General features: G+C 41.4%; 3 protein-coding genes across 7 annotated transcripts; all 3 read left to right on the top strand.

The window, feature by feature from the left end:
- The first annotated feature begins 327 nt into the window (after positions 1-327).
- Positions 328-16,649, top strand: Drn (zinc finger AN1-type doctor no). 4 transcript variants are annotated; one of them, XM_076796427.1, is made up of 5 exons: positions 328-692; positions 10,665-10,923; positions 11,964-12,430; positions 13,250-13,421; positions 13,498-16,649. In XM_076796427.1, exons 3-5 carry the CDS (start codon positions 12,146-12,148, stop codon positions 13,644-13,646), a joined length of 606 nt encoding a protein of 201 aa, XP_076652542.1. In that variant the 5' UTR covers positions 328-692; positions 10,665-10,923; positions 11,964-12,145; the 3' UTR covers positions 13,647-16,649. The 4 variants fall into 4 exon arrangements, with proteins under 4 accessions (XP_076652542.1, XP_076652541.1, XP_076652543.1 ...); XM_076796428.1 differs by lacking the exon at positions 328-692 and adding an exon at positions 5,073-5,097; XM_076796426.1 differs by lacking the exon at positions 10,665-10,923.
- Positions 16,650-19,161: 2,512 nt separating this feature from the next.
- Smd3 (small ribonucleoprotein particle protein SmD3) lies at positions 19,162-20,298 on the top strand. Its single transcript, XM_076796430.1, has 2 exons — positions 19,162-19,651; positions 20,017-20,298. The coding sequence occupies exons 1-2, from the start codon at positions 19,336-19,338 to the stop codon at positions 20,130-20,132; spliced, it is 432 nt and encodes a 143-aa protein (XP_076652545.1). The 5' UTR covers positions 19,162-19,335; the 3' UTR covers positions 20,133-20,298.
- Positions 20,299-20,562: 264 nt separating this feature from the next.
- LOC143358611 (uncharacterized) lies at positions 20,563-26,135 on the top strand. 2 transcript variants are annotated; one of them, XM_076795887.1, is made up of 9 exons: positions 20,563-20,719; positions 21,038-21,923; positions 21,990-22,134; positions 22,241-22,392; positions 22,527-22,857; positions 23,067-23,496; positions 23,674-23,925; positions 24,006-24,236; positions 24,302-26,135. In XM_076795887.1, exons 2-9 carry the CDS (start codon positions 21,074-21,076, stop codon positions 24,968-24,970), a joined length of 3,060 nt encoding a protein of 1,019 aa, XP_076652002.1. In that variant the 5' UTR covers positions 20,563-20,719; positions 21,038-21,073; the 3' UTR covers positions 24,971-26,135. The 2 variants fall into 2 exon arrangements, with proteins under 2 accessions (XP_076652002.1, XP_076652004.1); XM_076795889.1 differs by lacking the exon at positions 20,563-20,719 and adding an exon at positions 20,922-20,939.
- The last annotated feature ends 453 nt before the right edge of the window (positions 26,136-26,588 follow it).

Raw genomic sequence — 26,588 nt, forward strand, 5'->3', positions numbered from 1 at the left:
CAATGGTAAAGTTTCCTTTAATTATTCAGAATTGCGTTTCAACGGGATAGAAAATTTTTAATTAATTATTGAAATTCCCAGGTGGATGATTCGACGAAACGTACTTTACGTAGTTTCCATGTGAAAAGGACACTATGTCTTTGGTTCGATACGCAATTCGTTCAACGTAATTTTCGAATTGGAAGAATCGAAATCGGCAACCGGAAACAATCGCGTGACGTTCGCGGTTGATTAGGCGATTGGGCGACCGTTTTCGAAAATTCTCGAGGCATTCCCCTAAAAAAGTGGTATCGTCTAGTGGCAAAGGGTGTTTCGAGAGTTGGACGGTCCCCGTTGAAGCTTGTCGACCCTGGTTCCGAGTGGTTCGCGTGCGGAGTGGGGGAGGGTAAGAGATCTAACTTTACACCAGTCATCGGCAGTATTTGTTCCTGTGCCCGCAGCTTTGGTCGTCGTATCTCGTAATCGAAAGTTTTCGTGCGAGGACTTAGTTTCGACGAGATAACCGATATATCTGTGTGTATTTGTGAGAAGTGCGGGCAGCGTCAGCAGCAGCTGGAATCGACTGGATATTCCTATAACGAGGCTGCTCGATGCTTCGCTGAGAATTATGTCGGATACTGGCGCAGGATTACGATCGGTCACACGTCAAGTCAGCTGACATATTGCGCCCTGCTACACCGCAACAGCTCTTGGTAAGTGTCGCAATCGGTCTGCCCGCTCCTCGATCACGACTATTTTTATCTAATACCCATGAAATACGTGCACGCCTAACCCGTACACCTGATCTAATGCTCCGTTTCGCGAAAAAACGCTTGCCAGGAGAATCTAAGCCGCCTCTCTTTGTCCCCGTGTTCCCTCTTCAAGGGGGGAAGGAGGGAGGGGGGGAAGCCCACCGATTATATTCCCTTCTCTTATCCCGTCCCCTTTCCATTGATAACAAAGATGTCCGCGCCCGCTCTACGCAGTGTACCAACACCATTTACCACCGCGGGACAAAGGGAACAAACGACGCAATATCTGACCCAAGTGCGTATACTCTCAAGGATGGAAGCCATGTCTCTGGTGTGTCCGTCCTGTTTCTTCGTGCTCTTTGACTGCCGTGCATGTGTGCCCGTGTCCGCACGACGACGGCTGCGCCGATACAATTCAACCGCAAATGCACACTTACGCGTTTATCCTCTCCTATCGTCGTTCCCCCGCCCCGCGGTTTTCATACCCCCTTCCTCGGTGCCCGCATCCGCACTGGTCTTAAATCCCCCCCTCCCTTCGGCCCTTCGTGCGCTCTCCCTGGGCTAGTTTTTACGGAGGGGGCGCCCTAAAACTTCTCTAATCACCCAACAGAATTCCCCGCGTTCGATGGTCACGGGGTCGATTTAAATTGAAAAAGACCGTCAAACTTCGATTTTCCAATTGAATCTCAAGAGGATAGTTTCCCCGAACTTTGATCGACACGCAACTCTCGAGCGTCGAGATCGCCAAGTCGTTCACAGCCCGAGAGAAGCGACTCGCTCTCTCAGGTTGCTCGTTTCCCTGCTCACCGCCGCCGCCTTCGCTCAGTCGGATTCGGTCTCGTACGGAAGATGGAGAGGAGAGACGGTCGCAACTCCTCGCGGAGTCCCTTGCGCGATAGAACCTCTCGTAGGCGGCATGCATATCGACGAGACTGTGAAATCGAACGGACACGCGACCACACGAAGGGCGTCGCGCGGGACACAGGAGAGAAGGCTTCTACTACACTGAGTGACAAGGAACTACACTGTGCGACAAGAGGACAGCGCATATTGCATTCTTTAAAGTTTCCCAGGGAAAAACTGCTGAAAATAGATTTTCCGTACAGTTTTGTCTGTTGAGGCCTTCAGGTGCAAGCCGTGTCCTAACGGAAGAAATTTCCCAACGTTTTGCAAGCATTTGGAGGCAGCTAGCAGAGGCATTTCGCAGCTAGCTTCATCGGAGGGTCAGAAGACACACCGATACTAATGATAATTCCTTTAGGACACGGCTTACGCCTGAAAGCCCCAATAGACAAAACTGTATGATGCCGGGCCGTGAAAGTCTCAAACCTCTGAATAGATTTTCCATGTTGTCGCGAGTTCTCGACATGCCTGTACGTGTAACGTGCTCGATATGGGCCCAGAATATTCAGTTAGGTGAAATTTTATAGAATGCAAATGTAAATTGTGGAGTACGCGAACGGGACTAAGTGATAGCACAAAATTTACGCTTCTCAGTTGTACGTAAGCTACCGCATAACAAGTATCGAACATGAAACATGGTTAATGAAATGTATAATAACATTTTGTGATTTGTATTTGTTAGAAACGACGATAGATTAATTGAGTCGTGGAAAGTCGCTCAGTGCTCATGAAATATATATATATATGAAAGCACTTAGTAAGGAGAAAATCGCAGAAGAATTTGTACTTGAATGAGCAACATCACGACAATCGTCTGCAGTTCACACAGGAAAGCATATATTCATGAAGAAAAAATGCTGAAAAGTGATAACGCACAAACGAGAAGAGATTCAATTTACAACCTGTTGGATGAACCCGATAGTTTTAACTATTATTATCATGATTTCAGACAGGAGTAACAAATTTTGCGCCATCACCGAATGGAAGGTGGCGGCGTAATGATTTGCTGCGATATTGGCTATTACCGGGAAATGGACATGAAATATATTGCTGGAAAACTGAACGGCGCAGAATATTTAGAAATTATCGATGAACAGACCTCGGATCTTTATGCAAAATAAAAACTGACCAGGTCAGCCGCAATGAACGGAAGTTGCATGAAAGTGTATTTCTTCTGTTAATAATTTTAATCATTCTAACGTCTTTACAGTCTTGTTTTCGACCGAACCATTTTTCTCATAAGTGCATAAGATCCATAATCTATCGACGAACAAATAAACGCTTTCGCTGCAAGCATTATTGAAGACAATTTCACTTTCCAACACGAAAACGCTGTGGTTCATACTGCGAAGCTGGCAAAGCAATATTTCTTCTAAAGGAAAATTGTAATCATTTTTTCATGTAATTCCTACCAGTTATAATTTCTTGAAAATCGTTTTCGCTTTCAATTTCTAAACAAAATCAGCGTTCGAATTGCGCGAACCGCTGTAAATGTTATTAAACGTATACTGAAGTAGCGTATTGAAAGAAAAATAGGTTGCGATACGAGGAAATGAACGGAGAATCGTGTAAATCTTAATGTGTGCTATCATTTTGTCGCACAGTGTACGCCAGAGTTGGCTGCCGCTGGATTGTTTGTTAACGACGCGAGGTTAACGCGTGTAACCCTGCCTCTCTCGGTGTATGGAAACACTAATAGGCTGTACGCGCGAGCGCGAGCGCGTGTGCGTCAAAGTTGCCCCGAGCGGAATAGTCGCGCTCGCGATAGAAAACGATTAGCAGGTTGACGCTTGTACACGCGTAGATTAGAACCCTGGCCACACCTCGCTTTCTTTCGCTGGCTGCCCGATCTGCCCCTGTAAAATGGCTACATACTCAATTACCGGCGGAGAAATAACTTCGGTTATCGCGTGATGATGCTTTCTTAAGAATTTTACTGCCGATCGTCGGTAGCGTGTGCGCGCGTGTTGCTCGCTCACGCGTACGCTCGCGCGCGCGCGTGCGCTCGCTCGCTCGCGTTCTCTTTTACGTCAATGAAAGTATTAAAACAGCCTTATATTTTTCCTTTCGCTCGATCTCGAATCCAGCCACACGAGAGTCCGCAATTAACCTGTATCTCTGTGTGTGTATGCGTGTGTGTGTTTTGTACATTGTTCTCCGAGGACGAGTCAACCGAGTCCGACTTATCATTGAAAAACGGACGCGTTTGAAAATCACGAATCGTGCGTACGTCATGCTTACTGTGAAGATATCCCTACCACGTGTCCACGTGCCGCCTTAGCACTGTACGAGTGTCTAAAAATTACTCCCAACCGTACAATATACATAGAAAACATGATATGCGCGTTAAAGAAGTATCTTTACGGTTCGTATCTCGGCGAGAGACAATTCAAAGTAATTAAAAATAATAATCATTATAAAAATAAATTGATTAATAATATAGTTAACACTTCGAACGCCAAACTAGAAACCCGAAAAATTCCATAAAATCAAAGTAAGTTATTTGATGAAATAAAAATTGCAAAAAATTAAATGTACGATACCGAGTAATCCTCCAACTTTCTTGCATGTTACAGATCCTAAGTTTAGTACAATGAATATATCAACGTAAAAGTTCATTTTAAAACCTGCACAAATAATTCCGTCAGCCACGTATGGCTGACGTGGCGTTCAACGTGTTAATAGTAGTAATAAATAATAATAATTTATTAATTATTATTTTTTTAGAATTTTGTCCGTTACAATCCGGCGAAGGTTGCGCGTGTATTGTCGCGCGGGCACCGACGGTTGTGAAACTCGAGCACGCACGAGGTAAACAAACGAATCGTAGGCGAATTATTGTGTCGATAGGTTCGCTTCGAAAATCTCGACGCCATTTCGAAAATTCTCTCTCTCTCTCTCTAGCGTGTAACACTCTGTTGTGAAACATAGTGGTTGTTCAGCTCTTCGAACCGTGCCGGTTCAAACGGAAGGTTATGAATCTTCTATATTTTTCTCGTTATCGTTTCCACTCGATTACCCAGGAGTTGCACGATCTTGCATCAGAAAATTATATTTTCGACCAGCATAGAGGGACTGTTTAGCACGGTGGTGGATGGGAAAGGTCGCAAACATGTTTCCTTGTTCCGAACAAAAGCGGCCCCGATAAGTAAACGGGAAGTGCCGAGGAGCGAGTCATTGTTATCCAGACGGGAATGAGTCAAACGCGGGCAATCGCAGTTAGAATCATCGGGGACATTTTCAGTACGTTTCGAGAGTCTCTCCCGCGGCCTGTATATCTCGCATAGTCTCGCCGCCGACGTTGATCGAACCTAGTTCTAGTTACTTTCCGTTGGAGAATTTATGTAGACCATTTGCGTTCACTTAACCTTTTACTTTTCACCGAACAATGTCCATGTGCGGGCCTCTGCCATGTTGCTAGTTGAAGATTTTCGCGCATCCGAAGGACACAAGGGAATTAAAGGTACCATTTTCGATACTGATGGCTAGCGAACAGAACCTGCAAATGTTTCGGTGGTATTTAAAAGTTTTTTTTTGTCGGGCGATTAGTTGAACAGTGGACATGACGTGTACGCTTTTTAAAGTAATCGTGATGACTAAGTTCGTGCTATCATAGATCCGAGCACGGTAACGCGGTCCCGCAAGGATTATACGAAAATATTTGTAGTTATGGCTAGAAGCAGGTTCACCACGAGAATAACCTTTCCTCTATACCGGGTGGCCTATAATTAGAGATCAATCGCAATTTGCCCGAACCAATTTACTGTAGCAATAATTGCGAATCGAACACGTGTCGAAATATCGACCAAAAATGGTCGTAAAAATCTTCCGAGTGCCACGTGACTAATCCGAGAGGAAGCGAAGCCGGGACCATTAGATAAAACCGTCTCGAGAATGTTCGTATGTTACAGGAATTTTTATTGTTATCAGGTTGCTTACGGAAATGAAATTTCTTTTTTTTGGGTCATTCGTCACGCGCGTACGTCTTATTCAACACGTTAAACAGATGATAACCCCGTTTCTCGCGAGATCCTTTCGATATCTCGGAAACGTCGAATGCTCGCCGATGACGTGTGTGTGTGTACACCGAAAATTCGAATTTCGTGGGCCGAGGTTTTCCGCGCGGGGACCGGACAAATTGTACACGTGACATTACACCGTTGCGCAATTATTAAGAGTAGAATTTATTTATGTTGTGTGTTAACGGCGAACAACTTTACACGTCACGCGGACGCATTGTTAATTTTGATACACGGCTATCTAGCCGTCGGATGTTTATTGCACGATTGCAATTCGACGAGCGGACTAATATTAGAGCTCAAGATCGTTCGTAATTGTACGTCAATGGCGAGTTAATTTCACTGATCCCTTTAAACTTACGACCGATCGTTGCGCCATCGCAGGACTAAATCTTTTCTCCTAACTGTTCCGATCCGTCGAACACGAATCGGCGTATTTATTCGTGACTCGATGTAATTCGTCGATTAATTTTTCTTTGTTCTTTTTTTGCTTTTGTTCTATCGTTTCAACAAAATGTATCCTCGAATAGGTATGAACGAATAAAGGACATTTTATTTGATCGAACTTCTAATATGTTTATCGACACGTATCCCATTGAAGTTACCATCCGTCAGTAGATTTAATGATGACTGATTATCGGGGAGAGGGGGGAGAGGACTGGAGAATTTGAAACGAAAATGAATCAACCGATCGGTGACTAAAGGGACATTTCTCTTCCGTCAGCCGCGGAAATTTCTTTTTCCCGCAAATTGCCCCCACCCCTTCCCCGCGACTCGAGTTTGATTTGGTTCTCAATTACTGGCCTGTGACGTCACTCCTGCTCTGAACTAACGGATTTAAATCCCGTTCATTTCGTTCTTTGGCCCTTTCACCGCGGGATTTCACCGAATCACGGACGCGCTATGCGGAACGCAGTTAATTACTTATTTATTGGAAACGATCCCTGATATATGTATATTATATATATATATATATATACCGCCTCGTGCGTTTTGTTTAAACCGTTCAAAGCAACAGGTTCGATAGCCGTTATCGAAGGAAAAACTGATTCTCCACGAGGCGAAAGATTAAACGACCGCGTGAACGTACGTTTCACAATTGTGAATGGTGGGAGGAGTGGTTGTTAATTGTTCAACAATCCATTTCTGACAACGAGTCAAGACGGTGGAAATGTGAACGTGACTTTAGCCTTAGGAGAGACGCGCGCCGCCGCAGTGGGCAATTTGGACGAAATCGGATTCAAAATCAAGGAACTTTCAATAGGAATGAGGTAGAGCGATGAAATTTTTTTTAAACGAAAGCTGCAACTTTGTAGAATACGGGAAAAATAGAGAGATTGTGGTACGAACGTTTTTTAACCTCGAGAAAATTCGTTAAACGCGCAGAAATTCGAGAAAATTTTCGTTTTTCCAATACCACGCGCGGAAAAATTTTTTTTTTAACATGCTATACATCATTTCCCATAGATTTATTCACGCTGGTTTCAAATCTGGCCTCAAAATTTGTCTACGACCTCAGGATTTTGTAGAAAATAGATTTTTCTGACAAAAACTAATGAAATCATTTTTTCGTTGAAATGATTGGATGGTAATAATCTCCCTATTTTCCCATATTCTACCAAGTTTCAGCTTTAATTAAAAAAAAATTTCATCGCTCTACCTCATTTCTATCGAAAGTTCTTTGATTCTGAATCCGATTTCGTCCAAATTGCCCACTGTGTGCCGTTTCGCGCGGCGCGTGTTGTATCAATAAACAGAGAGAAAAGAGAGGTTCGCGGAACAAAGAGAAACAGTTTTTTTCCTTCTTCTTTTATTTGATCTGTCGGCACGCATCAAACAGCATGTAGTTTTGATTTGATTCCGTCACGTAGCCAGCGCTCGACGCGACATCTGCCGGTTCGTTTGAAAGATACAGTACGTGCCGCCATGTAACGTTAGAGTATTATTAGACAGTTATAGAAAACCTGTGTAAATTTTCCATTTTCCAAGAATTTCATCGACTTGTCCCATCGTGCACAGATAATTGCGTATCTGTCGCGAAGCGCGCGACAAAATTTCGTTTTTTCACGCGTTCACACGGAAAGTAAGAACCACGTTACCGAGTCGATATTTAAAAAGTATGTATATTTAAAATTCGATATACACGTATTTGCAGAAACTGTGTCAATTATTTGGGGCATCTGGGGTAAGACATACGTCTGCTTTACCAATTGAATCGTGTCTTGGATAGAATCGAAATGAAAATTCAAATTCGGAACGTCGCACATTGCGATATTCGGCGATCTGGCGGGAGAAGTGTACTTTTTCAAATTGCACTTTATTAGCCCCTCAAATCTTCATGATAATTAACTTATATTTCGGACTGTAACTAGATTTCGAATACACTTGGCTTCTTATAGTGTACATGTTGCTTGTACTCAGAAAGTTTAAAAAGACTGATTGAAATTATTTAAAGAACTCATTTAAATTCATCGGGGAATTATAAGTATGATTATGATTGCATTAATTGCAAGATAGAAGAGCTGCGTTTATAACTTTTCTTAATAAGCCGATAATAATGCAAACACATTTTTAAATTGTTCAAATGTTTCTGCTGTTTTGCATTTTTCGGCATATCAAGTCCGCAATCTAGCTATATAAAAGTGAACCCGTCCTTTTATTTTACATATATATATAAATGTGAAAGAATAAAAAAAAATCAATATCATCACCGAAGTTGAATCGAATACATGCTTTTTATTAATAGAAAATCGAACGGAATCGTTGAAAATTAATATTACTCCGATGAAATAACGTTGTCCAGCTAGACGGCTAAAATATCACATACAGTGACTCCCACTAATATTCGTACGCTCTTAAAAATCGCATAACTTTGTCAATATTGGACTATACTACTTGATTTTTTTCAGAAGTTAGAACAATTGGATCACTGCATAACGTGAGAAAAATGTTTCATTAAAATTGCAATTGAGCGAAATTGCAGAGAAAAAAAAGTTGTATTTTGCAACTTTTTTATGTGGACTTACATTGAAAATTTAGAAAGTACGATTTCTAGATCTGTACGAATTATACATATTCAATGAGCTGCAGATGTTCCAAAATGATCACATAAGGGCGAAATTCCCTGAGAACGCCAAAATTATGCGACTTTCGCCCTTAAGTTTTCATCGTTAAACGTTTGTAGCTCAGTGCAATGTTGACCGATTTAGATGAAATATTCGGAATATGTATCATTGATACAGATGTACAAAACGTACTTTTTAAATTTTTAATAAAAGCCCGCATAAAAAAGTTTTAAAATACAACTTTTACTATTTTCTCTGCAATTTCGCCCAATTGCAATTTTAATCAAACATTTTTCTCACGTTATGTAGTGATCCAATTGTTCTAACTTCTCAAACAAATTCCAGCAGTATAGTCCAATATTGACAAAGTTATGCGATTTTTAAGAGCGTACAAACATTAGTGGGAGTCACTGTAGTGCGTCATTCATAATTTCCCAACGTTCGAGCACCGTCGCGCAAGTCCCGTTTCCATGAAATATAAAAAGAAACATAGTTCCATTTCGTTTATTTAATAAGTCGATGTAACGTACATAGCTTTGCTAATGGTTGGTTGGTTGGTTGGTTGGTTTATTCTTTACTCTATTATACATAGAGATGGCGTTGGAGAGCCGGAGAGCTCTATTTGCCGAAAGCAAACTAGTCATGCAACAATTTATAACAAATTTTCCTTATATGCTATTGAGCTGGCACTTACATACGAGTTAATCTTATTTACTAAAATGTTAGCGTGTAATATTGCGTTCCCTTGACGGTTTTGGAATCTAATTTCAAATTTGAACTTTTATTGTGGAGTCTCTTATTCTATATTCCTTATGTCAGTCAGTGTCTATATTTCTACATTGCACATTTGTTATTAACCTAACGATAGTCCTAACAATACTGTACAGTATCTAAACTTTTTAAAAAATTTTTAACCGTAGTCAATCTAATGCAAAACAATAATGTCATATATCGAATGTGCGCAATGTGTTTGGTTTTCTATTCAATTTGTACTCCGATTGTACTTGATATACACTAACGAGCAAAACTGAGTCTACACTATTTGAAGCAACATAACTTTTTAAAAATTAGATCAAATGAGTTGAATATTATTGAGAAGTTAGAAGGATTAGTTTATTAGACGAGGTCTAAAACATTTGAATTGGTCGGAATCGCAAAAGAAATAGTAAAAGTTGGTTTTTTCAGCTTTTTTATCTGAGCCTGTATTGAAAATTTAAAGAATGTATTTGATCCGCTCGAATAAATTAAAAGTGCGATTTTAGGTCGAAAATCGTGAAAAACGGCAATTTTTCCACTTTCAAGCGTTTATAACTCGTAAACGAATTAACCAATATCGGTGAAATTGTCAGCATGGATATAATTTATTGAATACAGTCAATACAAATTTTCAATACAAGCTCAGATAAAAAAGCTAAAAAAAACCAACTGTTACTATTTCTTTTGCGATTCCGACCAATTCAAACTTTTCTCAAAAATTGTTTACACCTCGTCCAATAAACTAATCCTTCTAACTTCTCAATAACATTCAACTCATTTGATCTAATTTTGAAAAAGTTATGTTGCTTCAAATAGTGTAGACTCAGTTTTGCTCGTTAGTGTAGCTTGCTAATTGAAAGGTGTATACGATCGAGCGGCGCCCTAACCTCAACCGTGTGTCGCAGTCGGTTGCGCGTCCGCCCAAAGGCAGCACATCCGCGGCGATCGCCATCATGAAAACATTCGGCCGTCGTCGTCGTTATCGTTGTTTCTCCTCCGTCCTTGCAGGTTCCTCGGATTGAAGTAATATCGAGCGCTCGAGCGCGAAGTTGCACACAAAGAGCGAGAGAGAGAGAGAAAAGAGAGTGAGAGGTAGAGAGAGAGAGAGACACTGCGAGAGCGAGCACACGGGCGCGCGCGAGAGAAAGAAACAGAGAAAGGGAGAGCTATTTGGTAACGTTTCGTTTTAGCTTGCTGCGAAGAGCATCGGGAGACAAAGCGAACGCGCGCATTTAGTGGCGGCCACAGGCGAATTGCGCCGAGAGATTCACGAAAACCCTGGGGCTTGAAGGAGAGACTCTCCCCGAGCGACGGCTCTCTTGGGCTATATCGATGGCACGTCGTCTAACGTCGCGATAAGGATACACAGACGGGGAACCCACTTAAATGCCTCGAACCAATTCTTACTCCATGTTGTGCATTGGTTGCGACACGACTGCGTGTTGGAAAGTGAGTAATATCACGTTTCCCGATCACGCCTCTCTGCGATGGCACTTTATCGCGTTCGAACGGGAAAATCGAGTCGGTTGTGAGAGTCGACAATACCGTCGCGCTCGAAATTCCCCCGTTTCCCTTGCAGATTTCTTCTTTCTTTCCTTCTTCCCCGTTTTTTTCTCTCGCACTTTCTACCCCTATCCTCTGTTTTCTCTCTCTCTCTGTCTCTGTCTCTGTCTCCTCGTTCCCGATTCTCCCCGAGAGTTTTACTTGCCCTTGGAGGAATCACTCGCAGCGACCAGCACGAGGGGAACGGCCCTTGCTTTGTGATAATCGTTGTGCCGCTGACGATTTCTAATTCTGTGTGTTGTTGACTGTCTTCCGCGCCCGCGCGCGTGTGCGTGTGTGTGCGTGCGTGCGTGCGTGTTCCTGTGTTTTCGCACCAGTGAAAAAATTCGATACGAGATCTCCTGTGCGCTTATTCGGTTACCCCCTTTCTTCCCTTTTTGCTCCCGAGTATCACACGGTCACTCGCGTTTCCATACACACTATTGTCATCTATCGTTTTTCGGTGTAATGGTACTGGTCGAACGGACTGCTTTTGTTGTCTTCAAACAGCTAGCGACAACTCGTATTACAACGGAGATAAAACGTGAGCAACTGCACTTTATGAAAGTATATTTGTACGGAGGCTTCGCCGAAAGGAGCCTGCGACAACAACCACGGTTCGCTGTATTCTCTGTTGTCTTGTTCTGGAAAATTTAGAACAGTTTTGTTAACACGTATCGGAGCGTTCGTGGTTCGTTCAACTCAGATTTGTCAAAGCGAGGTTCCTCTCGAAGATTTCACTTTCCTTCTGTCAAAATGTGGTTACGGTTGTTGGTCGCTTGTGTAATTGGCTTTTAAACATCTTTGCTGTACTCACGTTGCACAGATGATGCTGTATATATGTATATACAATCTGAACAGATTATACGTAGATTGAATGTATGTATGTACAAATTTTTGTTTCTGTCTTGTCTGGAATACTAAAATAGAAAATTTAATGTCGATAGGTGAATATATGGTGACACGCGGTCGTGAAGGAGCAACCAGAGAGCGAGCTGTGGCAAGAGACACTTACTTATCCGTTATTTAGCTGACTGCAACTACTTGGTGTATTCGTCGAGTGATTGCAAACAATAAAGGAACAAGGACTTGTTTAATCGTAAAAGTTCTAACGGGATAAGCGGAAGAAATGGAACGAGAGTCTAATCCAATGCAAGCTCTGTGCCGTAGCGGCTGTGGATTTTACGGCTCGCCAGCCACAGATGGCCTTTGTTCTCTTTGTTATAAAGAAAACCTAAAAAAGAAGCAGCAACCTCCTGTGTCGGCTGCCACTGTACAGACATCGCAGACCGTCTCTGGTAACGCTGGCACGTTGCAAAGCGGTTTCGGTAGTCCTGCAGCTACGGGAACTACAGCCCAACCTACCATTCCTACTATACCTCAACCAACGACAGATCTGCCCAACCCCAAAGAAGTAAGTCTTCTCAATCTTATATTTCCATTTGTTATCTTAATCCCTTGCGCTATGATTTATTTTACAGTTGTAGTGATTAGAACTTCTTTTTAAGTCATAATTTTCTAGAAGAGAAAGAAAATAGAATTTGATTTCGATTCGAAGGAGATCAATAACATTCATGTTCATTAAATTCTGTTCAGAGTCTTTGTCACGAGTCTGACTTGATGTTATAGTGTAAGGAATTAAAGAATAATATAAGAGTATAGTAAATGTTGTGAATGAAATGTAGTTAGAGCTGATCGTTATTTTATGCATAATAAATGGAGTAAATTGTGCCTCAAGTTTTGCAAGGTCTAGTAACAAATAAGATGAAGATATTTCCATAGCAGTATTTTATATTGTTATGACGCTTGCGTCAGTAAGTGTAGCTGCTATTTCCATGTATTATGCGATGATTTGGCAACTGCTAAGTCAGATTAATGTTTATAGTTTATATTCAAACTAATTGAGGTTCACTAGGTGTGTGTAAAATTATCAATGAATCTTCAGAGTTGTCGATAGACGTTTCACCATATAGGGATCACAATACAATTTAATATATTAGAGAGAGAATCATAGAGGAGAAACAATATCATCCTATACTGTTGTCTGAACGGCAGCCTTAAATTTTAAGTAGTATTAGCTTGAGAAAACTCGGTAGTGGGGGTAGCGGTTTTAGGGGCTCCATAGCAGTGTGAAATGCAGTTCTAGCTGAGGAAAAATAAAAAAAATGTTTCTAATAGCTACGCATTCCATTGATGAAAGCCTGGTTACTAATGATGCTGTTCTTTTCCACAGATAAACAGGGAAGATCAGGAAAGCGAAGTAGGCGTAAGCAGTGGAGCAGTAGCAGAAGGTTCAGTGAGTAGCGGGGACGCAGATGACTGCTTTGACGGCAAAGAGACTGACAAAGAATCTAAGAAGAAGAAAAATCGTTGCGCAGTGTGTCGCAAAAAAGTTGGTTTGACCGGTAGGTGAACACCATGACTATAAGCCACCGTAGCTGCCCTATATATTTCTACGCAAACTTCTCAATTCCATTTCAGGATTCGAGTGCCGTTGTGGAGGACTGTTCTGCTCTGTGCATCGATACAGTGACAAGCACGACTGCAAGTTTGATTACAGAGAAATGGGCGCTCAAGAAATTCGGCGCAACAATCCAGTTGTTGTTGGTGAAAAAGTGCAAAAAATTTGAACTATTTAGTGCGTAGTCGTTGGGAAAATGGTTATATAACTATATAAACAAACAGAATATAAAACGGAGAAAACGAGATAAATTATCTGGCAGCTGATTGCACGTCGAGGGGCGAAACGGGTGAATGCGAGTTCATGTACGAAAGAGAGAGAGACGCGGAAATACGTGTGCGTGTGTGCGTGAGTGAAACGATGAGAGAAAGATGATTTAGCGTGAGAATGCAAGGAAACGAGCGAGATAGCTTAACACATATGAGAGAAAGAGCGCGCGCGAGAGAAAGAGAGGGAAGGGAGAGAATGAGTAGTAAAATTGGTTTGTAACACACGGTATATATATACGCGGTTAGGGAAACGAGGAAATAATTGAAATTTTCGGAGATACGTATTACGAAACGAGTCTAAGAAAAAGATGATAGAACAAATGATTATTTAGAGTGCGTGCCGCCGCGTGTACGAATGCTTCGAAAAAAAAATCGGATGCCAGTGCCATGTCAGTTTGTCATCTTATTGAGAGTTTTAATCGAGAATATATTTGGTTCTAACTGCTGCCAGCTTACTACACTACTATTACCTATTATTATGTACAACTATTACGGTTTATTATTATTCTATATTATGTTTATTAATTTACTTAAACGCAAAATTCGCATACGAGATGAAAGCGAGATATAGGGGAAAGAGAGTGAGCGAAAGAGAAAGAGAGAGAGAGAAAGTGAGAGAGCGAGAGTGAGAGAAAGGAACAAAAATGTTTGTTTTCAAACTGAACGAACCTCATGAATTCTTGGTGCGGTCAGTCTGTCCGAGACGTCTCATCGGGAGTTGTGGTTTTTTGAGTCGTGAAAGCAGAACAAAAATTTTATATAAATACCATTTCTGTTTGGTTTCGTAAAATATCAAAACTTACAAAAGTTAAAAAAAAAAAAAAATAATAAAAAAGGGAATGTTGCTTAGGTAGTGGCTGACGTTGATGGGTGATCACAATCCTAGGTTAACGATTAGTCTAATAATTATTAAGTATATTAGTCTATTGATTCATAAATAATGCAATGAACTATAAGTAGTACTGTGTGTTTATGTCCAATTTCACGTGAATATAACCAGCATTATTCCTCATTAAATATGTTTCAAACTATATTGCAAATCATTATTTACGCCGTGTTCACGAATCTCCGCTAAACGAATGGGAAAAACTAAACAAAAGGTGAAGTACCTTGTTCTCTGTATATTTACTAAAAACGGTTTCAGTAGTGGATCAGTTCGAATCGGAGCTGTGTTGTTGAACCGAATCGTTTTTCTCGATTTTTCTTCTTTTTTCCCTTCTTACGTGTAATAATCGTACGTTTAGAAGTGTGCGCGCCACAGAGAGAATGAAAGAATGAAAGAGAAAGAGAGAGAGTGAATAATATTGGTGCTAGTTTCGCTTGTACCACGTGCAAACTGAAGACACGATGGAACGTTTTAAGAAAAAAAAAAAGAAAACGGCCAGCCTGAGAAAAATGTTTAAAAGAGAGAGGCCCCTCGACGAAGGGATGACTATCGCCCTCCACATTAGAACAATTATTAATTTTTCGTCGAGATAATTGAGACATATTTCTCCGTCTGTTTTTTAACCATTTTCTTCCGTGTTGCAATATACACAGTTTCAGTTTTCGCCCAGCGTGTCCGAAAACTTTTTAATTATGGCTCGTAGAGAAAAAAAAATGAACACGAGAGAGAAAGAGAACATGAAAGAATGCGTGAGCGTGCGTGTGCAGTTGCCGCGGTTAGGTTGTTTTTGAGTTTTCACGAGTCATTTCTGTTGAGAGAACGAAAGAGAAAGAAAGAAGTGAGAGAGAGGAGAGAGAGAGAGAGAGAGAGAGAGAGAGATAGCGAGCGTGGAGAAAGAAAAAATTAAACGAACAAGGGAAGAAGTCTCGTGCGAAGCGTGCAACGAAACCGCTTTGTGGTTGCTGATGTACTTTTTCGTTTTCATATTTTTCTTTTGGTCTTTCTCGACAAGGGACAAAAAGAGAATATACTGCTTTCTTCGTTAGAAACGGTGTGAATAGAAAATCCCATAGTCGTCACTGGGTCTTTAGCAAATCTTTAATGGAGGGAGAGGAAGAGAGAGAGAGAGAGAGAGAGAGAGAGAGAGAGAAAGCAAGCGAGAAAGAGTGGGAGAGAAAGGGGAAAGAGAGACACAGAGAGCGAGAGAGGGTGTGTAAAAAGGGAGAGAAAGAGAGAGACGAAAAAACACCGCGCCGAAAAATCGTAATATCATCGCGCGTTTTTCGCTGTCTTCAAGAGATACTTGCGTTTTCTTTCTTTCTTTATTAATATTATTATTATTATTATTATTATTAATATTATTATTATTTTTTAAACGAGTATATCGATCCTTCGCCCTTTTGAACTTGCGTGTGACAGCCGATAGCGACAATTAACAAACAAACAAACAAAGAAGAGTAAAACGAAAAGTCTCTGATGAAACACAAAGGAAAAAAGTACTGTATCGAATTACGTTATAGAATAAAGTAAATCGTTCTTATTTCAGTATCACACGTTATCGATGCTCCTCTATATATATAAATAATATATATATTATATATATAAATATATATATATTTTTTTTCTTTAGTGAAAATTGTACATTATCCGTCGGAGAGAGAGAGAGAGAGAGAGAGAGAGAGAGCGAGAGAGAGCGAGCGAGAGAGATAGACAAGTAAAAAAAGAAAAGAAAGGAAAAGGGAAAAAAATGTGGGACAAAAAGAGAAACAGCCAGCGAGAAGTTCGAAGTTTTCGGATGACAAATGACCTTCGGTCGTGCCCGGCGTTTATGATGACTCGCGTAGCCATTTTGCCGTGACTCTGAAACAGAAATACTTTGACGCGATTAAACGTTTGTGGGACAATATTATGTGTGTACAGAGAGTGAGACTTATCGGTCGTCACAGTTTTTCAACTTTTTGTAATAATCGTCGTGCGAAGAAATGTTATGAATAAAAATCGTATTGTTTCAATAGAACTACGAGGATATTTGACATTGTTGAACGCTTTTCACATCATCTTACGTACACGCTATGGAACTACTATTTCTGGGATCACGTACGTGACGTCGTGGTCCCATTTCCTCTTTTCTTTTTTTTGTTTATAATTATATATATAAATATAAATATAAATATAAATATAAATATATATATATATATTTTTTTCTGTTCGAAGAACGTTCAGATTAAGCATTGTAATTTAAGCGGACATAGAGTCAAGGCTGCGGAGAACATTTTGTACTTCCAAATAAATATGACTGGGGACCGTTTCCGTCGTCCTTCACGCAACGCCATGTTGTATATTAAGAATAACTATATACCATGTTTATTGAAATCATACGATTGTTATTTGACGTTCTAACTTACTCTTCGACTTTCTTTCTTTCTTTCTTTCGTTTTCTTTTTGTTTCTGTTCTTTCGTTTTGTTGAAAATTGAGAGATCCTGACGGCTACGGGAAAAGTCTCGCCCCTTCTCCTCCCAACCCTATCACGCTTGCATGCCGGTTGTTGTTATTGCTGTTGTTGTTGTTATCGTTTCGTTGCGGCGAGAACAAAAAAAAAAAAGAAAAGACAATGAAACAAGTGATTTTTTTGTTTTTTCCGAGAGAGAAGAGTGTCGAGGATGATCGAGAGAGGAGGTACGCACACGCCAAGATTGTCACGCAATATCGACGGGGAAAAAAAAACAAAAGAGTAAAGAGTACGGTTGCCTTCAAGCTCTCATCCTATTTTAGGCATAGCATATTTTTCTAAAATGTAACGCGACTCATCGGGGTGCGGTAATACCCCGAAACTTGTACACCGATGCACCCCCCACCACCACCACCTCGTCAAACGGAATATCGAAGCGAGAGCCCACACAAGAATGTCTCCTCCATCAGTGAAAAAGGAAGTTTCAATTTTTTATTTTTGATAAATTTATCTCTCGGCTAGCGCCACCGCACGTTTCCTGTACAGAGAACACGATTCAATCGCTTCTATTTTTCCGCTCTAAACGTACTCGAACTTTCTTAAAAAGAAAAGAAAAAAAAAAGGAAAATTCAATTTTTATTCTTGGACGAGCCATTCTATCTCGCTTGCTACAAAGTCGCGTTCTCGAACACCACCGAGGGTGAAAGTCTCGTGTAACATATCTTTCTTTAAGAAAACTATCCAACCTATTTTTTTGAAATTCTATTTTTCGACTTATAACGAGCGTATTTTTTAAAATAACACAAGATTGTACGAGTTAGTTGCTTGTCTGCGTAATACGATTACCATTGTTCGACGTTACGAAATTTCAACGAAATTGGCTGAATAGTTTTTGCGTTAGTCCGTGCGCCAAATTTTCAGTAGTTAGTTTTAGTTGTTAATTTTATGTTCACACGTTAAGGAATATATTTGAGCTGAAATATTTCTGATAAGTTGATTATTTTAGCCGGTTACACAAGGCTGGCAAATTTGTACCAATGGTATACACCTTTAGGGGTATTATTGTACCGTTTTACCTAATGGAAGAGAGTGACAGAGCAAAGCTACGCCACAGAGAGAAAGCTGGACTAAAAGTGTGAGAGAAAGAGAGCGAGAGAGAGAGAGAGAGAGAGAGAGAGAGAGAGAGAATGAATGAATGAGTGAATAGGAAGAGTGGAAAACAATAAAGCAATGAGGGAATGAACGAGAACGGTGTGAATGGAGGGGGAATATTACGTTCAAGAGACAGGTATTGAAATTTAAATCGTGCTCGGCTGACTATATAAGGACGTAACGATGCTTGTAATTATTACAATTGATATTAGTATGTTTAAGCGATTAAAGAGTAACGTCGAGTTTAATATATATGTAATACAATATACACCCGCAGCTACGTGTATATATGCATTTCTATATATTAACGTCATTACGATTTAACAACTTCTGAAACGCTTTAAGCACTTTAGGTTCGGATATAGCTTTACGAGAACTCTTTACTGTATGTATTTCTACATCCCTTTTCCCTCCCCACCCCTTCTAATCTCTTGGCTCCTTATATATATATATATTTTTATTATTTTCAAAATGGCATCTTCTCGGCGAGCTGCTACGAATCTCTTTATCTGATCGTATACAAACATTTCCGCCGATGGTTCTTAACGTTTATAACTATAGTGGACTATATTTATGTATATTTAAAAAGAAAATATATATAAATTTATCGCCCTAGAAGACGACGCTGTGACTGGTGACGTAGTTCTCTTAAAAAAACGATCTGTAAACGAGTCTCACTTGGAAAAAAAGCATTTCGACATTAATTTTTTCGTTCGACAGCCAATAAATAAATGGTTATTTCCGATATGGTTCTTTGTGTCAGTCGAGTTGAATTATTATTATTATTATTATTATTATTACATAAATCGAATCACGAAGCTCGACGAACGAGGACGAGAGCGTCGTTTGTTCGCGCGCTTTTCCTATTTTCAAATTGAATCTTGATCACGTGAGCAGCGGCATATCCCCTCCACTTCGTTAAGCACCAGCCGCAAGCCGGAACGTTGTAAACGTTTGGAGCCACGGGAAAAAGCGAGGTTATAGTACGTAAAAGAATTTTCGATATTGGAGAGAGCCTCTCGGAGTAAAAAGGGCAGATCACAAGCCGATCGAGCTGAATTTCGTTCGTGAGGATCGACGAAACGATTCGAAATTGCCGGAATGTCGATCGGTGTACCGATAAAAGTACTCCACGAAGCGGAGGGTCACACCGTAACCTGTGAGACAAACACTGGCGAGGTGTACCGGGGCAAATTGATCGAAGCCGAGGACAATATGAACTGTCAGATGCAAAATATCACGGTAACTTATAGGGACGGACGTGAAGCTCAGCTAGAAAATGTTTATATTAGAGGATCGAAAATGAGGTTTCTCATATTGCCAGATATGCTGAAGAATGCGCCGATGTTCAAAAGACCGGGCGGGAAAGGCTCCGGAACCGCCGGCAGAGGAAAGTCTGCTATTTTACGTGCTCAAGGTCTGTGCTCATTCGATTGTGTAATTCTAATACCTCCGCATTAACCCTTTTCTTCTTGCAAATCTGTCTTTTGAAGTATATTATCCTACGCTTAACAGTAGCGCAGTTGCATCTCACATAATGTTGTTACCAGTGCTGTAGATGGACAATTATTTGTTCGTCCATGAGAAGATGGCACGCAGAAACTTGCGCTATCTAATATCTCTACTTTGCGTTACTTCGCAATTGGCCAAATAGCTCGACTAATGATTTCTCGTGGACAAGCAATACCTTTTACTCCACTAAACGTGCATAAAGTCATTTCGTACAGTAGATTTGTAATAATCACTTAGCTTCGTCTCTAATAATGTTATTACTCTGTTCAGCTCGTGGCAGAGGAGGCAGAGGACAAAACCAAAGAGGTAGAGGCACAGGCTCGGCGCCTTGGCTCAACCAACAAAACCAACCAGGAGGTTCCCAAGCAGGACGAGGACGAGGTTAAATTATGCATGTGGAGAATAACCATAAGAGAAAAAACCAATAAAATAAGCCTGTGACTATTCCATTTATAATGTTTATAAGGATGTTTCTCTAAATTCCAATTCACCAGACTCAGGAGTATTAATAAAAACGAGTGGAATGCCTTTTCCACATTACTTTGCAAGTAATTGTAGTTCGTTCTTCGTTCAACCTCTAGAGTAATTATAATAAATAATATTAATTTGATTTGTATTTGTATATGACGCTATGGACCTATCTGCTATCATTGTACAAACGTTATTAGGGTCTTTCTCTCGTGAGAAAAATAGATTTTAGAAAATTTTTTGTATACAAAGGGTTGGTGGGAAGAAATTTTTTCGATTCGAGAACTTGCGGGAATTGGGTCGTTGACTGCGGGTTGGTAGCCATCTAGCGGCAAACTCGGGAGTCTGAGAGTCCCTAACTAACTGGTAGTGGTTAGTGCGGCAGGATGTCGACCCTGCGGTCAACCTCTGTTCACCACCAGGCGAGATAATTACTGTTGACGCGAGGGTCGCCAAGGATGATGCCTGTAATTGATTATTAACCTGTTTTGGGAGGGAGACACTCGTAAGTACACTCCTGTGCCTGATTTTTTCACCGATCGATCGGTACTGATCCGTGACCGAGAAACAGAAAGGGGAACTCCAAAACGGTGCGACAATTTTAACACAGTAGCTACCGGTAGATATTTAACATTTCTTAACGATTCACACCTGAGAACTCCTGAATCAATTTTCCCAAAGATAGCAAAGAAGAATTTCAATCGTTTACCAAAGAGTCAACTCCAGTAACGTGATCTAATGATTTCTTTTTTTTTGGGATCATTATTTAAAAGAATGTGAGTTTCTTTTTGGTACAAAACATTCATTGAGAATCCTGTTCCAGGCTTCTGGTAAATAAAGTATTAATAAACTGATCGCTATGGAGAAAAGTACTGGCAGAAGGTACGAGGAGGATGCAGCCGAGCAGGTGGTTGATTACAGCAAAAAATACAATGAGAGGAAAGCAACCGTCCACGAACACCCAATCGAGAGTTCGTCTAGAGATGGCAGAGCCTGTAAGAAGGAATACGGGGAGCGTAATTCCAAGGTGGATCTCTTCGGAGATTACGCCGAGACCGATCTAGATCAACCTACGGATTATAGTCTGAGATATGCTGAAGATGACACGGACGATGACGAGAAACAAAACCCAGAGTACTTTCCAGGCAGCGTGCAGGAAGACACTGTTAAGACATACTGTACAGAAGGAACTCCGTACGAGACGCCGTTTAACTTTTCGACTGCGACTTCCATGTCTGATTTGCGACTGGAAGACTCCAAGGAACCTGTAGATTCTCAGAAGAAACTTAATAAGAAGGTTCTCGATCACGATGGCAAAGAATTATCTTTCGAGCATAATCTTTCTCTTAATTGTAACGAAAATCAGTCGCATCTAGACGAGAAAGAACTGGAAGTCTCTGAAGCATCCAGAACACGGAAGCCTAATCTTTCCCCTGAAAAGTTGCACGATTACTATCCAGCTGGGACGTCGAATGGTTTCTCTCGTGCTAATTCACCGAGTTCTCTTAGCAGTGCAACAACACAAAGAGACAATGCTACTGGAGTTATTCCAAAAGCAAATAACAATGATTCTTCAGATAAAATTGATGATAGATCGGAGAGAACAGAACACAATGGAGCTACAGCTACAGCTAACGAATTACGTATATCAAATGAATCCGATAGCCCAACAGAAGGGAAAAGTAATTCTAGAGTTGTGGACAAAGAAGGTTTGTTGAATTATTTATTATTTAATATCCTCCGTGTAATATTCTGAAGCATGCTGCTTGTTTCAGGAAAAATGGTGACTTTCAGCAGGCAGGATTTTTATGCAGAGCAGACTCCTCTAATGTTCTCGCGCTGTAGTTCTCTTGGGTCTTTGAGTGGTTTTGAACAGCATTCTATTCACGATGATCGCAGTTCCATTATCAGTGACTTTAGGTAATGGTAGCATTTCACAAAATGGATCGATTTTAACACTTTATCTACCGATAATTTTTTAACGAATCGTCCCATATTTTTATACTAATGTTATTGTTTCTAACAGTCGTAGGACTAGCGGCGTTGTTTCCCCGAGTGAACTGCCAGACTCACCGACGCAAACTATACCTCCTAGTCCACGCAATCATAAGAGTCAGTGTACGGATTTCATAAGCAAAATACCAGAAGAAGCAGTAAGACCGTCCGTTCGACATTTATGTATGCAATGCTATTGATTGTCAGTAAAAGGAATAGTAGTAGTCAATATAACAGTAGTTATACGGATTTCAGTTTGTGTAAATACTCGAGGGGCAATTACTTTGTGTAGTTCTCTAAACGAAAGTCCTTTTCAGCGTACTCAAAGTGTCATGCTCCGCGTACGAGCGTTTTCGAAGATGATATCGCTACTTTCAAAGAAGAATCGACGCCGATTGAATTCTCCACGGCCACCAGTCTCAGCTCCCTCACGATCGATGACGACGTGAAAATTCCCAACAGTTCGAAAGCATTGTCAGAGATAAAAGAAGTCTCGAACGACACTAACGATAGCCCAAAAGAAGATCTGTGCAAAGAAAAGACTGCCAACACGGAGGTAGAGAAAGATCAGGAGCAAGTCAGCGATGGTGACGAGGATGACGAAGATATGTTGGCTGCTTGCATCAGCATGGGCATACAAAACAATAGGTAGTATCTTATTCTTATTAAAAATACTATTAGGCTGTTGCTCACGAAATGTCCGATTTTTCACAGTAACTTTAAACAACCGCAACCTTTTTCTAACTAAGTATTTCTTGATCGAAACGCTTTATAACATTTGCATTCCAAAATCAGACATTTCATGCGCAACAACTTAATATTTTCAGTCTAACAGCTCTCTCTAATGCTGAATACAGGTACAGACAATCTTTCAAAACATCTACGGCCCAGAAATCTATACAATCCGAATCATCGAACATGATAGCACGCTGCCAGAGAACTGCTGTTACAAACAGACTGGAGCCTCGAGTTCCTGCGACCAATGTAGACACCCCAGCTGCGACTGCCAAAACAAATAAGAATAACATAGAGGTGGTTGCTTCGACGGACACTGTGCATGTTTATTGTACAGAAGATACACCAGCGGACATCTCCCCTGTAGGTTCACAGTCAAATCTTTCCGCATTATCAATGCCAAGTGTTCAAGAAGATGTTGAGAGGACCGAGGAGGATAAACTCTCTAATGAAGTGGAGTGTCATACGAATGACCTTTCTGATGAAAGTTCTAATCTCTCCGGAGAGGATGAGAAGATGCTTGACGAGTGTATTCAGTCGGGAATACCAAAGGTAATTGACCCAAGTCTTTTGTAACCAGGGATTTATACCGCAATACAGGATTTGATATATGAGGGTCGTCTTCAGTTTTTTTCTGTATCCGGATAAAGCACCAAATTCATTTCAGTGTGTCCCTGAAAGTAATTTCAGAAGTTACATTTCGTTGAACGTGTCTATTTTAATCTGTAGGTTCGACAGATCACACCACCACCTTCCAGCTCTATCTCCTTTACTCAGAAGGCAGAGACGTTGACGCAGAGATTCAACATATGCGGCACACCATCCTCATCTCCGGTGGAAAGTGGCAACAAGAACCCTATCCACGGTAAATCTCTGTGTCGCGCGACTCTGCAGCACGGTAATGACCTCTCAGATGAAAGTCCCAATCATTCAGACGACGAAGCGATCCTGACCGAGTGCATAAGATCAGCGATGCCCAAGGTTTGTCTCTTCATCACCAGGAAGTTCGATGAGTAGACTGCGGACTTTTATTCAAACTAATAATTTTCTTTGCACCTTAGGTCAGATCAAACATCTCCACGCTGATGGGACAACAGTTGCCGTCAGCTGCAGAGAAAGCGAAAGCGAGCATCCCGAGAAAGCCATCTTCCACGTCGTACAGGCAACGAGAGTACACAAACCGAGTGAAACATCAGCCGAAAGCGCCAACAACGTTTGAGGACAACTTGAGCCTTTCAGAGGAGGAAGAGGACATCATGCTGGCCCAGTGTATTAAATCCGGCATGCCGAAGGTAACGGAAAGTCACTGGTGCAGCTTCAATCTCTGAAACAGCATCGTCATTCTTTCAATTTCTAGGCGGTGAACGCTTCCGCTTCGTCGAATTCTTCTCTAATCTCGAAGAAGCCGTCGGAGCAGTATCACAAAGCCAGACTGGCTCCCAGCGGGTTCCCCTGTGTAAATAAACATTACTCGACTGCCAGGACTGCCACGGCGCAGACACAGACGCCGGTTCACAAACCCGAAAACGACGCGCCGACGTCCATTACCGGCGGACCTTCTCACGCGTCTCACTCCGCCAAGATGTCCGAGATCAGACGAACCATAAGAAATGGCGGGATGAACATCAGCGAGAAGGGTTCGTCGACTTCCTGCAGGAAGCCTCCGATGGACCAGCAGGAGCATATCTGCGAGAACGGGTCCTCGCGTCATCAAGTACCCAATTGCAGGTCCCCCGTTTCCAATGGGAACGACAACGACGACGAAGAGATGTGTCGCGGCACCACGAGGTCAAACGTGCCGCCTTCGCGGCACAGTCCGGTGAGCTCTCTCAGCGAGGAGGGCTCCCTGGGGTCTATAGAGGAGTGGGCTTTGCTGGAACTGTGCATCGTCGCCGGCATGCCCCGGAACAAGTATCGTCTGAAGGGAATGAAGTCCGCCGAAGGGAGCAGCCACGAGGAACGCGACACCATACCGGAGGACAATTACTCTATATGTAGCTACAATTCGTATGTTTGTAAAACATAAGTCGGTTCGTTGCACGGTCCAGACGTATGTTGAAAGACTGAACATGTTTTTACAGTAATTAAGCGGAGCGCGCGGACAGGCTGATCCACGACCACGTTGAGGAAAGCGGTCTATCGTTTATTTTTTATGTAATATTTTCGCGACTGTTTGACGCGCACTGCGATCTTCTAACATGGGAATACGGTAGGATAGAGAACTACGGGTGTCCCAAAAATGTACTGCTCGAAGCAGGTGATTCCCAAGGTCATTCGAAGTAACTTTTTCCTTTGCGGAAATGCTCCCCGCGGCTTTGTCGACGAGTTGTTAACGAAAAATGATGACTTCCGAACGAAGCCGCGGAGGAAAAAAGTTACTTCGAATGACCTTGGGAATCACCTCCTTAAGTACAACATTTTTGGTACATCCTGTATAGTATTCTAGGAAGATATTATGTCGGGCGAGTTCGCCCAGTGGTACATCCGGAGGTTTCAACCGGTTAGCAATTTTAATCATGTTATACATTATACTGGATAATTGGAGGATCAACGAACGATTATACTGCCCTTCGCGTTCACTTCTTAGCTCTATTTTTTATTTAGCTATCGTGGTCCTTTGATTGTTCGGAATTAATGCTGTCCTAGAGTTGGGCCCTTTCCGAATGCTTCTGTCTTTTGTGCAAGCTAACTAACGGAAGCTCTGTAAAGCGGTGTGATAGAATAGGGAAGTTTGTTCGCTTCCACAGTTGATAATGGACAGCATAGTTTTAAAATGCTATACAATATATGTATACAGTTTTAAGGAGATGGTACTTGAATTAGGGTAACGAGTGAGGGGTCTCGGACCCGTCTCATCGCAGCGTAGACTGTTGACTGTTAGACACGACACTGTCAGACTTGTGCGATTACGTTATAACTCGTGTAACATCAGTTTCACCGTATAATTGTTTACAGTACAGAATTGTTATTGATCGCTATGTGATATTCGGTTCATGGATTGGGATGGTATACAGTTTATAGTTCGAGAGATTTTATTACTTGCTTCTTTAGAGATTAGCGTTTCCGTTTAGTCGGCAATTATGAGATTCGAACGAGGTATGCGATCGGAACACGATCGATGAAAACTGCGTTGTTATATTATTACAGTATCAATATAATAAAGTTTTGAATTATCGATTTATTAAAAAGAACTCATTCCGTTTTTCTTTCTTTTTCAGGATGAACCCGCAAATTTATGTTCTCCTTCTCTCCCCACTCTTTTTCTCTGTCTGCTGTCTGTGAGTGTGCGTGTGTGTGACGACGTCTGATTCTTCGAAGATGTACCGCAAACTTGTAGATCTGTGACATGATGGATGGCGTACTGTAATTTCCGGTCGAGTATGAATTTACAGTACACGATTGTTGCCTTAAACTGTTCATTTACGAGCAGGAAGAGCGACGTGCACCTGTGGGGAACCGTTTGAAAAGAAAATTATAGTGATACCTCGGGGCCAATTTGTTGCGAGGCTTCGAGGATCTTGCTCTGGCAGTCAAGCTGCACGGAAGTCGTGAAATTTGTTTTGGATCTAATGGTCTTCGTTCATTCTGGTAGTGGTAGATGAGAAATTACCCTTTATAAGTTCTCTGAAGGGTTTGATATTTCA

The sequence above is a fragment of the Halictus rubicundus genome, chromosome 11 (genome assembly GCF_050948215.1).
Source record: "Halictus rubicundus isolate RS-2024b chromosome 11, iyHalRubi1_principal, whole genome shotgun sequence".
NCBI lineage: Eukaryota > Metazoa > Arthropoda > Insecta > Hymenoptera > Halictidae > Halictus > Halictus rubicundus.

Bases quoted from the DNA above. Each gene is read 5' to 3' on its own strand.
- Drn (XM_076796427.1), top strand. From the start codon at position 12,146: ATGGAACGAGAGTCTAATCCAATGCAAGCTCTGTGCCGTAGCGGCTGT. The intron at 12,431-13,249 runs GTAAGTCTTCTC...TCTTTTCCACAG, and splicing joins ATCTGCCCAACCCCAAAGAA to ATAAACAGGGAAGATCAGGA. The intron at 13,422-13,497 runs GTAGGTGAACAC...ATTCCATTTCAG, and splicing joins CAAAAAAGTTGGTTTGACCG to GATTCGAGTGCCGTTGTGGA.
- Smd3 (XM_076796430.1), top strand. From the start codon at position 19,336: ATGTCGATCGGTGTACCGATAAAAGTACTCCACGAAGCGGAGGGTCAC. The intron at 19,652-20,016 runs GTCTGTGCTCAT...TACTCTGTTCAG, and splicing joins TGCTATTTTACGTGCTCAAG to CTCGTGGCAGAGGAGGCAGA.
- LOC143358611 (XM_076795887.1), top strand. From the start codon at position 21,074: ATGGAGAAAAGTACTGGCAGAAGGTACGAGGAGGATGCAGCCGAGCAG. The intron at 22,135-22,240 runs GTAATGGTAGCA...TGTTTCTAACAG, and splicing joins TCCATTATCAGTGACTTTAG to TCGTAGGACTAGCGGCGTTG. The intron at 22,858-23,066 runs GTAGTATCTTAT...TGCTGAATACAG, and splicing joins ATGGGCATACAAAACAATAG to GTACAGACAATCTTTCAAAA.